General features: G+C 41.7%; 1 protein-coding gene across 4 annotated transcripts in view; it reads right to left on the bottom strand.

Annotated features, from left to right (window-relative positions):
- IQCK (IQ motif containing K) overlaps positions 1-13335 on the bottom strand; it is a 143303-nt gene that overhangs the window by 32995 nt on the left and 96973 nt on the right. For all 4 annotated transcript variants that reach the window (XM_070460957.1, XM_070460958.1, XM_070460959.1 and 1 more), the window contains one exon: positions 9588-9699. In XM_070460957.1, coding sequence (XP_070317058.1) covers positions 9588-9699 — 112 coding nt within the window. The remainder of the gene's footprint in view (positions 1-9587; positions 9700-13335) is intronic.

Genomic DNA, 13335 nt, shown 5'->3' with positions numbered 1-13335 from the left:
GTTATATGACAGATCATGTTTGTCAGTCACAAAAGGTCACACCTAATGCCAGAACCCACCTCCTGAGCCTCAGGCTAAAGTATTCTCTGCCCCTGGGCCCCTCTTTTGTGGTCAAGGCCTTCTCTGTTCATCTGTAGATGGGCAGGGAGTATGCAAGGAGGCAGACAAAGCATCCTCATCCTCATCTTCTCACCCCTGGCTTCCTGATGTAATGGAAATGTCTCCCAGAAACATGGTTATAGATCCTGCGTCCTTCGGGCTGGGGACCAGGCCTACCCTACCCTCAGATCTCCTCTCTTCCAGCGGCCTGCCATCACTTCAGCTAGTGTCAGGTAGAAGGTACAGACAGATGCTGCCCACTGTCCAGCCTGGGGGTCCTGGTACCCTGCTGGGAAGATTTGCAGGGGGCCGATGAGCCCTACTGGACACACAGCTTAAGGTATTAATAACTGGACACTAAGGCAAGAGAGGACCAGAGACTCCCTGGCATCAGGCAGATCTGGGTTCAAATCCCTGGTCTCTAGCCTTCCTGGCCGTGTGACCTGAGTGAGTCATGTAACCTCCAGCCCCGTTTCCTCACCTGTACGATGGAGACATCCTCCCTCCGGGAGAGAAGTATGGAGGCTACATGGGAACACAGGTGCTTGCACAGGGCCTAGCACACGGTGCATGCTCGTCAACTCACAGCTGTTCCTGAGCTCCAGACGGCTTTCTCTGCTCTAAGAACCAAGTTCCAGGGTGGGACCAAGACAAGATGCGCATTTTAAGAATATCCTAAAACCCCAATCCTAATAGTTAAGATTTGTCATTACAATCTAAACTTAAATACTAGATATAAAATTAAGAAATTTCTCTGGTTTCTATCCCACCCTACCCTCAGGCTTTTATCTTTTTCCTCCAGAAGCCATGCCCTACTAAGAAACTCATTATATTTAGGGAAAGGATAATAGTATCTTCTATTACAGTATCTTCTTTATGAGAGAAAACTTAGCTCCAAGAATAAGCATGTTTCCAAGAAACTTTTTAAATTTGAGGACAATGAACAATGTAATGATCCTATTTCATTCATTGCTGTGGCTTCTAGGAAGCTCAGACATTTCTATCTATTGTAGGAACATTTTTGAGATTATTATTCACATTGCATAATGTATAGGGAAGGACCCAGTATTTCCTGAACCACTGGCTCACTTTTTTTTTTCTTGCGGATACTATGAATTATGTAACAGACCTTATTTCCCTCTTTACTTTGTCCCTAAGAAATCTAGCAAATACAGACCTTGGAGTAAGTATTTTGATTACTATATTTAATGGCTTTATTTTTTCTCTACTTTTAATTTTTCCTTAATCCAATTACACATTTACCTAAAAATGTCATGTGTTTCTGTAAGTGACTATAAACCACTCTTGGACTGACATAGGGAATAAAAAGGTGAGCAAACCAAAGTAAAGAATCTGGTTCCTTTGACAGGTCAGCTTCCCCCACCCCTTTCTTTTAAAATATCAAGTGATATTTAAAGTAGCAAAACTTCCAAAAAGAAAGTTACAGGTAAATGACTATTTTTTAAAATTGGAGTATGGTCGCTTTCCAATGTTGGTAGTTTCTGCTCTACCAAAATGAATCAGCTATATGTATATATATCTCCTCTCTTTTTTGGATTCCCTTTCCATCTGGGTCACCACAGAGCATTGGGTAGAGTTCCCTGTGCTACACAGCAGGTTCTAATTAGTTCTCCATTTTATACATAATAGTGTGTATACATCGATCCCAATCTCCCAATTCATCACATTCTTAAAGATTAAAATACTGTCAATCTTACAATGATAGAAATAAAACCACATAAAATCACAAAAAAAATCAAGAAGTGATAAAAGTCATTCAAAGAGTATTTACACAAATATGCAGAATACACACACACATAAGAAAATTGTTATCGGATGCTGTATATATACGTAATCTGATGTTGTATACATAAAAAATGTAATCTGATGTTATGGAACAGTTTCTATGGTTTCTTTCTCCTTATTCATACCAGATTTCCAAATAAAATATGAATATTCAGTTACAAAGCACATTTGAAAACAATTACCAATTATATGAAGCTAAAAATATGCCATTAATCTAGAAGAGATTTTTGACCACATCTCAAAAATGACTTTGGCCTCTTCTTTTGGATTATATTGGCTATAATTCTTGTCATAAATGTTTTAAAAATAATTCCTGCAACTGTCCTGATGGATAGAGACTTAAGGATAACTTCACACCGCTTCTGTCCTAGAAGAAAATCCGGCAGGACGGCCTCTGACTCAGGGTAACATGAGACAGGCTATAAATGACCACGGTTCTACCCTGACAGCTGACGCTCCTCTGCTTCAGACCTCCTGTCTGCACCAAGGTTGCTCCAAGGAATGAACTTGGCAAAACTCATTCATACTATAAATACCAGAGCACAATATGGATAAAATGGCATCCACTAAGAAAAAAATCTTATGCTTGTATGCTGGATTGGTACATAGATGAGTCTGTAGTGGTTTTTTTTTTTTACATGAAGATGAAACCCATTTTTATTTGCAATCACAACACTTTTTTTTACCACAAATCTAAAGGAGAACTACATGTGTTTAACATTCATTTTCAAATTGCTTCATCAGAGCTCTTTGGGGGTCTAATTACAATGTCACCTTGGCTGGAGGGAGTTGATTTTCGAAACCTCCACACTACCCAGATTCATAAGATTTTCAACAGGAATAACTGTTGTACATGAACTTAACAAAGTAAATCAGCTCAGTGATACCTGAAGGAGACAAAGTTTTACTTCGCTTGATGGGAAGCAGGTTGTACCCTGCTCCTGGCAACTCAGCCCCTATGCAAGGGCTTCAGTCAATGCAAACACAAACAGCAAGAAACCACAGGACATTAAGAAGTCAGACAAGCCGTGTATCATGTTCAGGACTCCTGAGAGCTTTGGGTCTGATGGTGGAATCCAAGAGAGTGTCTTGTCTCTCTGCATCACTCCTCTGGGATGTGTCAGAACACAGGACAAAGAAAGGGCACGCCCAAGTCCCAGCCCTAGCGCCTCCCCGGCTGTGTGACCTTGGCAAGCCCTCGACCTTCCAGGCCCTCTACTTATACATCTATAAAATGAAAACCAGAGCTCCACCCACCAAATACGTATAGACTGTCAGTTCTGTGCTAGGCTCTGTGCTAAATGATGAATAAGACCCTCAGTCCCTGCATGGAACCCCTTCGAGCTTAGAGTCTAGAAGAGGAAATCAATACAAAACTGCTTGAAGCACAGACATATTTTAAAATGACAATAACCAACACATATGGGAACTATGTGCCAGGACTTATTCCAAAGATCATCTCTTGCAATCCTTTAACAGCTGTATGAGACAGGACTATTAATAGTTCCATCTTGCACGTGGGAATACTGAGGTTGAATGAAGTCAACTAGATCAGCGTCACACAGATAAAAGCAAAAAGATTCCAAGGGCAAGTCTTGCCAACTCCAAATCTCCACTGTGCTGTACTGACTTCCTTCTGAACTGACCACAGATCTGGGGACAGTGTTTAGAACGGTTTTCTTTCCCAAGGGCCATTTCTACAGTTTCATTGCAAATGAGAAATTTACCCACAAATTCACAACGGGGCGTTTACTGATAACCTCATCTTGTTTGGAAAGCACTGCTCCTTTTGGAACCCTCAGAAGGTGGAAAGGTGGCAAAGGACATGGGCAGCAGGTGGCCGAGATGGGACCTGTCATTCTGCTCTCTGCTGCTGGCTGGATCACTGCATTAAGTCCAGCCTGCGCTCACTGCCACCTAGCAAGCCAAACCAATCAGTGAGCCAGTGGCAAATCCACTCAAAAAATAATAATAATAAGCAAAAACAGAAATAAATAGGCACACTGCTGCATGTTCCTTGATCTTTATTTTGTTGTTGTTCCTTGATCTTTAATCTGATTACAGTTCTGATTGTCTTCTAGTTCTGCAATGAAAGGAACCAGCAGTTGCACAGAGATGAGCCTGTCAAACAGTTACAGCTCAAGCTACTTCTTAACAAGGGACACTAAGAACTCCCATGTGATGAGCCCCTGCTCTGCCACAGGCTCTGTATGTGGACTCATGCAAGGCTCAGAACTCCACCCATCTGTCCATTCATTCATAACCATAATAATCATCCAAAGAACTCTCAGATTCACCATTGTTTATACTTGATCATTTTCTATGTGCAGTATATGTGTGCATGTGTGTTATTATTTTTTTCTGGATCACTGGAGTTTGAGTTGCATAAAACCTTCAGCATGCATCTTAAGAATAGGCTTCTGGGACTTTTCTTGTGGTCCAGTGGTTCAGTTCGGTCGCTCAGTCATGTCCGACTCTGCGACCCAATGGACTGCAGCAGGCCAGGCTTCCCTGTTCTTCACTAACTCCCGGAGCTTGCTCAAACTCATGTCCATTGAGTCAGTGATGCCATCCAATCATCTCATCCGCTGTCATCCCCTTCTCCTCCTGCCTTCAATCTTTCCCAGCATCAGGGTCTTTTCCAATGAGTCAGTTCTTCCCATCAGGTGGCCAAAATATTGGAGTTTCAGCTTCAGCATCAGTCCTTCCAATGAATATTCAGGACTGATTTCCTTTTGGATGGACTGGTTGGATCTCCTTGCAGTCCAAGGGACTCTCAAGAATCTTCTCCAACACCACAGTTCAAAAGAATCAATTCTTCGGTGCTCAGCTTTCTTTATAGTCCAACTCTCATATCCATACATAGCTACTGGAAAAACCATAGCTTTGACTAGATAGACCTTTGTTGGCAAAGTAATGTCTCCACTTTTTAATATGCTGTCTAGGTTGGTCACAGATTTTCTTCCAAGGAGCTAGTGTCATTTAATTTCATGGCTGCAGTCACCATCTACAGTGATTTTGGAGCCCCCCAAAATAAAGTCTCTCACTGTTTCCATTGTTTCCCCATCTACTTGCCATGAAATAGCAGGGCAAATAGATGGTCCAGTGGTTAAGTGGTTAAGACATGGTCCCGTGGTTAAGACTTCACTTTCCAATGCAGGGGGTGTGGGTTTGATCTCTAGTTGAGGAGCTAAGATCCCACATCTGTCACAGATAAAATCAAAACATAAAACAGAAGCAATACTGTAACAAATTCAATAAAAACTTTAAAAAAAATGATCCACATCCAAAAAAAAAAAAAAAACCCAAAGAGAATAGGAGGTTTCTGATATTGGTCAAGAACATTGATCAACATCAGGAAACTTAATAATACTATGTACGATTATCTAACATAAAGCCCATACTCAAAGTCTGCTGTTTCAGTCACGTCTTTTATAGGATTTCCCCCAAGATCCAGTCTAAGATCATGCACAGCATTCAGCTGTCATATCTCTTTGGTCTCCTTTCATCTTTGTTTTTCTTGACATCGGCATTTTTGAAGAGTCCAAATCAGTTATTTTGGAGCATGTCTTCAATTTGGGTTGATCTGACATTCCCTCACAATTAGACAGGTTCAAGTTAAGCATTTTTGGCAGTTGTGTCTAAGGATGTGTGATGTATGTCTTCCTCAGTACATCACATCGGGAGGCATGTGATGTCAGTTTGTCCCAATATTGGTAACATTAATCTCCATCACTTGGTTAAGCCAGGTTTCTCTAGTGCAAAGTTATTATTTTCTTAGATATTTTTTAAAAGTTTTTATTTTGAATTGAGGCATAACCGATTAACAACGTTATCATACTTTCAAGTGAGCAGCAGAGACTCAGCCATATACACATACATGTATCCATTCTCCCCCAAACTCCCCTGCCATCCAGGCTGCCACATAACATTAAGCAGAGTTCCATGTGCTATACAGTAGGTCTCTGTTGGTTATCCATTTTAAATATAGCAGCGTGTACACGTCTATCCTAAACTGACTATCCCTTCCCACCATCCTTCTACTTGGCAACCAAAAGTTTGTTCTTGAAGTCTGTGAGTCTCTTACTGTTTCATAAGTTCATTTGTATCATTTGCTTTCAGATTCTACATACACAGGATGTCACATGATATTTCTCTTTCTCTGACTTGCTTCACTTAGTAGGGCAATCTTTAGGTCCATCCCTGTTGCGGCAAATGCATGATTTCATTCTTTTTAATGGCTGAGTAATATTCCATTGTATACGTGCACCACATCTCCTTCATCCATCCCTCTGTCAATGGACATTCAGGTGGCTTCCACGTCTTGCCTACTGCAAACAATGCTGCAATGAACCCTGGGCGCACGTATCCTTTCAGATCATGTTCTTCTCCAGACACATGCCCAGGAGTGGGATTTCAGGGACATATGGCAGCTCTGTTTTCAGTTTTTTAAGGAACCTTCATACTATTCTCCATAAAGGCTGTACCAGTTTACATTCCCACCAACAGTGTAGGAGGTTCCCTTCCCTTGTGGAGAGATATTTTAAGACTATGACTATCATGTCCCTCAAAAAACTTCCACTCAGTGGTTTAGCATCCACTGATGATTCTTGCTTTAGTCAATTTATTTATTAATATGGTTACAAGATGGTGACTTTTAAATTCCATTATACCTTCTAAATGTATTAGTTGTCATTCTAAAGTAGAAGAAAGCCTCCTCTTCTCCCACACTTATTTACTTGGTTATTTTATATCCCTAGGGACATTTGGATATTTCTTTTAGTCAATGAGTTCATTACTGTCAGTTAATTTTGATGCTTAAGTTAAAAACTCAAGAGACTAGAAAATACCAGAGGGTATTACATATAATAGGTATGTATGTGAAAGTTACTCAGTCATGTTGAACTCTTTGGGACTCCCTGGACTATACAGTCCATGGAATTCCCCAGGCCAGAATACTAGAATGGGTAGCCATTCCCTGCTCCAGGGAATCTTTCCAACCCAGGGATATCTTTCCAACCCAGGAATCGAACCCAGGTCTCCCACATTGCAGGCGGATTCTTTACCAGCTGAGCCACCTGGTAAGCCCAAGAATCCTGGAGTGGATAGTCTATCCATCTCCATCAGATCTTTCCGACCAAGAATCAAACTGGGGTCTCCTGCATTGAAGGCAGATTCTTTACCAACTGAGCTACCAGGGGAGCCCATATAATAAGGTCATTTTTCATAAAACTTTTGTTTTAGCTATGTATATATGAAACCATCAGTATATTCATATGTAGTAGATTGTGACATAAAACTACTTCTTCCTGGTTCACAATCCAAAAATGTTGAGACTTGCTGGCCTAAAGGAGAATGTTGTGTTTTTCTATCCTCCCTTAGACAGGAGTGGGTGCTTCCCCCACCCAAGAAGCCCAAGGGGAGGGAAGATTCAAGAGAACAACTCAGAAAGACTGGGGGCCCCTCATTATCTGATTGGTCATCTCCTTTAAGGGTAGATTTATACACACTTCAATCTACTGTGCCTGTGAAAGCAAGTTCCGTGTAAACTGGGGAGACATGTGAGGTGGAGAAAAGGGGGCAGTGGAGAAACCTGTGTCCACTACTGGTTTCCGCTGTGTCAAGTGAACACCGTCCCATTGGGTTCAAGAGGGCTGGCCACTGGGTAAGGAGACCCCAGGAGCAAAAGGCTGGGAGAGCGCTGGCAGAAGTGGGGTCTGAGAGGAAGTAGAAGATGGAGAATCAGAACCACATCCCCCAAGGATCCTGCCATATGAGCTCTGAGGAAGCGCTCACATGAGACTTAGGAGTCAGAGAGCCATCACGGGGATGCCTGCCCACAGGACACGGATGGCCACACGGTCTCAGCCAGAGAAGCAACAGCAGCCAAGAGAGGACCACACAGAAAGTGAAGGGAAGATGCCCCCTGGATCGCCCTCCCTCCCACTCCCAACCACACTGAGTCAGAGCATTAAATCAGATCTGAGATTTTTAAGTAGGCTGGACTTCATGAAATCAGAACATACTTCAAAGACATGAAATCCACCCAATATGTCATGAAGGAACTGGAAAGAGAGACTTGAGAGAACAGAATTGAAGACAGCTTCTGGGCAAAAAAGGAAAACTTTTTTCTAAATTCCACCATGCTGAGAATTGCTCCATATTGTTCCTGGTCCCCTTAGGTAAGGCAAGTGAGGGCTGCCCCTCTGAGGCATTAATGCCCGTAGGCCGAAGGGTGAGAAGGAGTGGCCACAGAGAGGCCTGGAGTGGGTGATTTGTCAGAAAAGGGATTGAAAGTGCGGTCCCCAAGGTAAGGAAGGTGCTGGCATACAGCAGAACAAGAGACTGGAGGGACTGCAATCTAGTGGAAAGGGAAAAGGAACGGGGAGGATGGGGAGGTCAGAGCATGGACCGTGAGAGTACAGTGGTCTGCAGCCTGTTGAGGGAGGTATGATCATTTTTTCTCGTTGGTTTTCATAATTTAAAAAAATTCCAAAAGTGCAAGATTTTCCCGAGTCCTGATTCCTAAAGGAAACTAACACTAATGTATTCTTCAGGCTTTTTAGACATCTATTTCCAAGCATGTATTTTAGTTAGTGAGTGTTAGTCAGTCACTCATGGCTGACTCTGCAACCCCACGGACTGTAGCCCACCAGGCTCCTCTGTCCATAGGATTCTCCAGGCAAAAATACTGGAGTGAGTAGCCATTCCCTTCTCCAGGGGATCTTTCCACCCCAGGGATGGAACCCTGGTCTCCTGCTTTGCAAGGGGATTCTTAACATTAATGAAAATTTCTTGTCCTGCAGTTTTTTTCCACTTGACAATCCTTCATGAATCTCATTCCATATTGTTGGTTAAATAAATAATGCTCAATCAATACCACACAGCCATCAAACATCACAATACCACTCTCTAGTGCTGACGAGAATGACTTTCTGAGTACGTTCAGTGACAGGGTAGATGACGTAATAGAATGAACAAATACATGGGTAATAGAATGTAAAAACCCATATTTAATAATATACAAATGGATATTGATTTGCATCATTTTGTACTGGAAAAAGTATAGCAGGATGTGCACCAAAATTTTAACAGTGGTGACATTTCTGACTTTTCTCCTTTCTTGGTTTTTTTTTTTTTCTAATTTTTCTACCACGAATGTGTAGTAACAAAGTTTAAAAGTAAAAAAAAAAAAGAAGGGAAGCAAATAGGACAAAATTGTGACATGTACAAGACAGGTGAAGGGTGCTTGCTCTGTTATTCTTAGCACTTCACTCTGCACATGTGTTTAATTTCTCAGAAAAGGGGCGAGGATGGCATAAAACAGCACTTAAGTTCAGACACACAATCAACAGCTTAGAAGAATAACTACCCATCACACTGATGGGAACTGTTTCCAAAATGATGGGTTATTCTTTTTGTTTGTAGCTAAAATAGAAAGACCTGCAAACACGGGATGACACTGATGTGTCTCTAAGTGAGGGGAACGGCTGGGTCAGTTACTCTGCATCACCGCTGACATTCCGCGGCCGACTCTTAACATGCCTCCACCTCCCTTACCCCAGTAGAGTTCCGTGCAGAACAAGGACTCTAGGAAACCTCGCCAGGGCTTCCTTCTTGAGCCTGGAGTAAGACTCAGGCTTTTCCTGAATAAACCAAGGGTTGTGAATCAAACAACTGACCTTTTTGTTCTTGTTTGGCCCAGAAGGTTTTGACTCGCTGGCGAATGTGCTTGTCCTCACGCAGCTTCTTCTGCCACTGACGCAATTCTTGAATCTCAGGATCACAGCGAACCTGGAAAATTCCCGCAAAGCTTTAGTTCCCTTTCTGCATACTTCTACACACTAACTTGCTAACCCTGCAAGGAAAATCCTTTACAAATCACCTGGATTACTTTTGATTCCAAATGAATCATTGTTCTAAACGAATTAACTATACTCCTAAAGCTTATGCAACATTCAAGAGTAAATGAGGCTGGATGAAGGTTTGCTATACTAATGGCAGGCTGAGAACTTTCTAGATCTGTGCTGTTCAACAGAAATATAATGAAACTACATGTGTAATTATAAATTTCCTTGCAGTCTCATCTTATTTTTTAAAAATATTTCTTTATTTATTGAAGGGTAATTGACATGCAATATGTTAGTTCCAGGTGATTTGACATTTGAATACCTTATGAAATGATCACCATGATAAGTCTAGTAACCATCTGTCACATACAAAATTGTTACAGTATTATTGGCTATATTCCTTAGGCTGTAAGTTACATCCCCATGATATTTATTTTATAATTGGAAGTTTTGTACCTCTCAATCACCTTCACCTATTTGCACATTCCCCCACTCACCTCCCCTCTGGCAGCCACCAGTTTGTTCTCTCTATCTGTGAGTCTGTTTTATTTGTTCATTTGTTTCTTTAGATTCCACATATATGTGAAATTTTACAGTATTTGTCTTTTCTTGACTTATTTCACTTAGCCTAGTATCCTTTAAAACTATCCATGTTGTCACAAATGGCAAGATTTCATTTTTTTTATGACTCGGTAATACTCTGAAAGAGATGGGAATACCAGATCACCTGACCTGTCTCTTGAGAAATCTATATGCAGGTCAGGAAGCAACAGTCAGAACTGGACATGGAACAACAGACTGGTTCCAATAGGAAAAGGAGTACGTCAAGGCTGTATATTGTCTCCCTGCTTATTTAAATGATATGCAGAGTACATCATGAGAAATGCAGGGCTGGAAGAAGCACAAGCTGGAATCAAGATTGCTGGGAGAAATATCAATAACCTCAGGTATGCAGATGACACCACCCTTATGGCAGAAAGCTAAGAGGAACTAAAGAGCTTCTTGATGAAAGTGGAGAGGGAAAAAGTTGGCTTAAAGCTCAACATTGAGAAAACTAAGATCATGGCACCCGGTCCCATCACTTCATGGCAAATATGGGGAAAGAGTGGCAGACTTTATTTTTGGGGGCTCCAAAATCACTGCAGATGGTGACAGCAGCCACGAAATTAAAAGACACTTGCTCTTTGGAAGAAAAGTTATGACCAACCTAGGCAGGCACATTAAAAAGCAGAGACATTACATTGCCAGCAAAGGTCCATCTAGTCAAGGCTATGGTTTTTCCAGTAGTCATGAATGAATGTGAGAGTTGGATTATAAAGAAAGCTGAGCACCGAAAAATTGATGCTTTTGAACTGTGGTGTTGGAGAATCCCAACCTTGAGCTCTTGAGAGTCCCTTGGACTGCAAGGAGATCCAACCAGTCCATCCAAAAGGAAATCAGTCCTGAATACTCATTAGAAGGACTGATGTTGAAGCTGAAACTCCAATACTTGGCCACCGGGTTCGAAGAACTGACTCACTGGAAAAGACCCTGATGCTGGGAAAAATTGAAGGCAGGAGGAGAAGGGGATGACAGAGGATGAGATGTTTAGATGGCATCACTGACTCAATGGACATGAATTTGTGCAAGCTCTGGGAGTTGGTGATGGACAGGGAGGCCTGGCATGCCGCAGTCCATGGGGTCGCAAAGAGTCAGACACAACTGAGCGACTGAACTGAACTGAAATATATGTATACATACATACATACATACATACATACATACATATATATATATATAAAAAACACATCTTTATTCATTAATCCATCCATGGACACTTCAGTTGCTTCCATAATCTTAGCTATTGTAAATAATGCTGCAGTGAACATAGTTCCCCAACCAGGGGTCAAACGCAGGCCCTTGGCAGTGAAAACACAAGTCCTAACCATTGGAGCACCAGGAATTCCCGTATCTTTTTGAATTAGTGTTTTTGTTTTCTTAGGGTAAATACCCAGAAGCGAAATTGCTGGATTACATGATAGTTCTATTGCAATCTCATGTCAAAAAGTGAAAATAAACTGGCAAGATTATTTTTAGGAATACATTTTATTGGACTTCCCTCGTGGTCCAGTGGCTAAAACTCTATGCTTCCAATGCAAGGGGCCTGGGTTTGACTCCTGGTCAGGGAACTAAATCCTACATAGCTCAATTAAATATCCCGCATGCTGCAATGAAGATCAAAGATCCTGAGTGCTGCAACTAAGACCTGGTGCAGCCAAATAAATAAATATATTTTTAAAAAGGAAAAATGTTATCTACCTTGAAAGATCCAAAATAATATCATTTCAACATGTAATCAATATAAAATATTATTTATGAAATAGTTTGCTATTTTCAATACTAAGTCTTCAACCTCTGATACGTATTTTACTTACAGAACATTTAAATTTGGATATATTTAAGTGTTTAATAGCTGCATGTAGCTGGTGGCTATTGTACAGGACAGCAGAGTTCTAGACGAATGTATTAACCACAGTTCTATTTGATTGAGTGCCTACTGCATACTGGGCTTTGTATAAGACATTGGGAATAAAGAAATAATTAGTGGTAATTATAATAATTATTATTATTAAACCATTAATATAACTCATAATTATTAAACATTTATGTCTCAGTCATTGTTTAGGTTTTTATACATTTTAACCATCAAAAGCAGATTATCCCCATCTTACAGATAAAGGAAACCAAGTTTAAGTGGCTTGTCTAGTCTCAGAGCTAGGAAATGGTGGATACAAACATAGGCAGGCTGTTCAGTTTCCCTTGAGAGACACAGGATTCACAGGAGCAAGATCAATAAGGTGTGGAAAGAGTAAGGATATCGGTGAGTACAAGGAGACAGAGCGGGAAGCAAACTCAGCCTGGAGAGATCAGGAAACCTTCATGGAGGAAATGGCCTCTGGGCTGAGTGTGGAAGGATGACCTGGAGTTGACTGTGGAGAGGAGGAAAGTAGAGTGTCACAGTGTCCTGGGGACCTGGCGTTTAAGGAAAATGAGTAAAGAAAGCCCAGAAAGGGGTCAAGTGGGAGAACACAGGCTCCTCTATAGGGGCAGCCGCCCCCAGCTCTGCTGATCCAGGCGACGCCTCCAAGCCAGGGCCCAACCTCCTGATTTTCCTGGACACCGCTGGGTCTTCTGACTTCCTACTCTGATCACTGGAACCCAGGCTTCCTACTGTGATCACTGCAATTCTTTGATTTGAACTGTTCAAAGTCACTCACACGTCTGCCTTCCCAGGGCAAAAGCACAGTCCTCGAAAGAGCTACACTGAGTCCCAACTCACAGTATCAGCCACCTCACTGTCCCAGAATCACTGCCATTTCCTCTTTGTTTCTCCCCCATCAGGAGAGTCTACCTCTTACTTCTCTCATAGTAACTTGACTTTGGCAAAAACACAGTCCTCGAAAGAGCTACACTGAGTCCCAACTCACAGTATCAGCCACCCCACTGTCCCAGAATCACTGCCATTTCCTCTTTGTTTCTCCCCCATCAGGAGAGTCTACCTCTTACTTCTCTCATAGTAACTTCACTTTGGCAGTCTGTT

The sequence above is a fragment of the Odocoileus virginianus genome, chromosome 33, assembly GCF_023699985.2.
Source record: "Odocoileus virginianus isolate 20LAN1187 ecotype Illinois chromosome 33, Ovbor_1.2, whole genome shotgun sequence".
NCBI classification, from domain to species: domain Eukaryota; kingdom Metazoa; phylum Chordata; class Mammalia; order Artiodactyla; family Cervidae; genus Odocoileus; species Odocoileus virginianus.
This window is presented reverse-complemented; position numbering and strand designations above follow the sequence as displayed.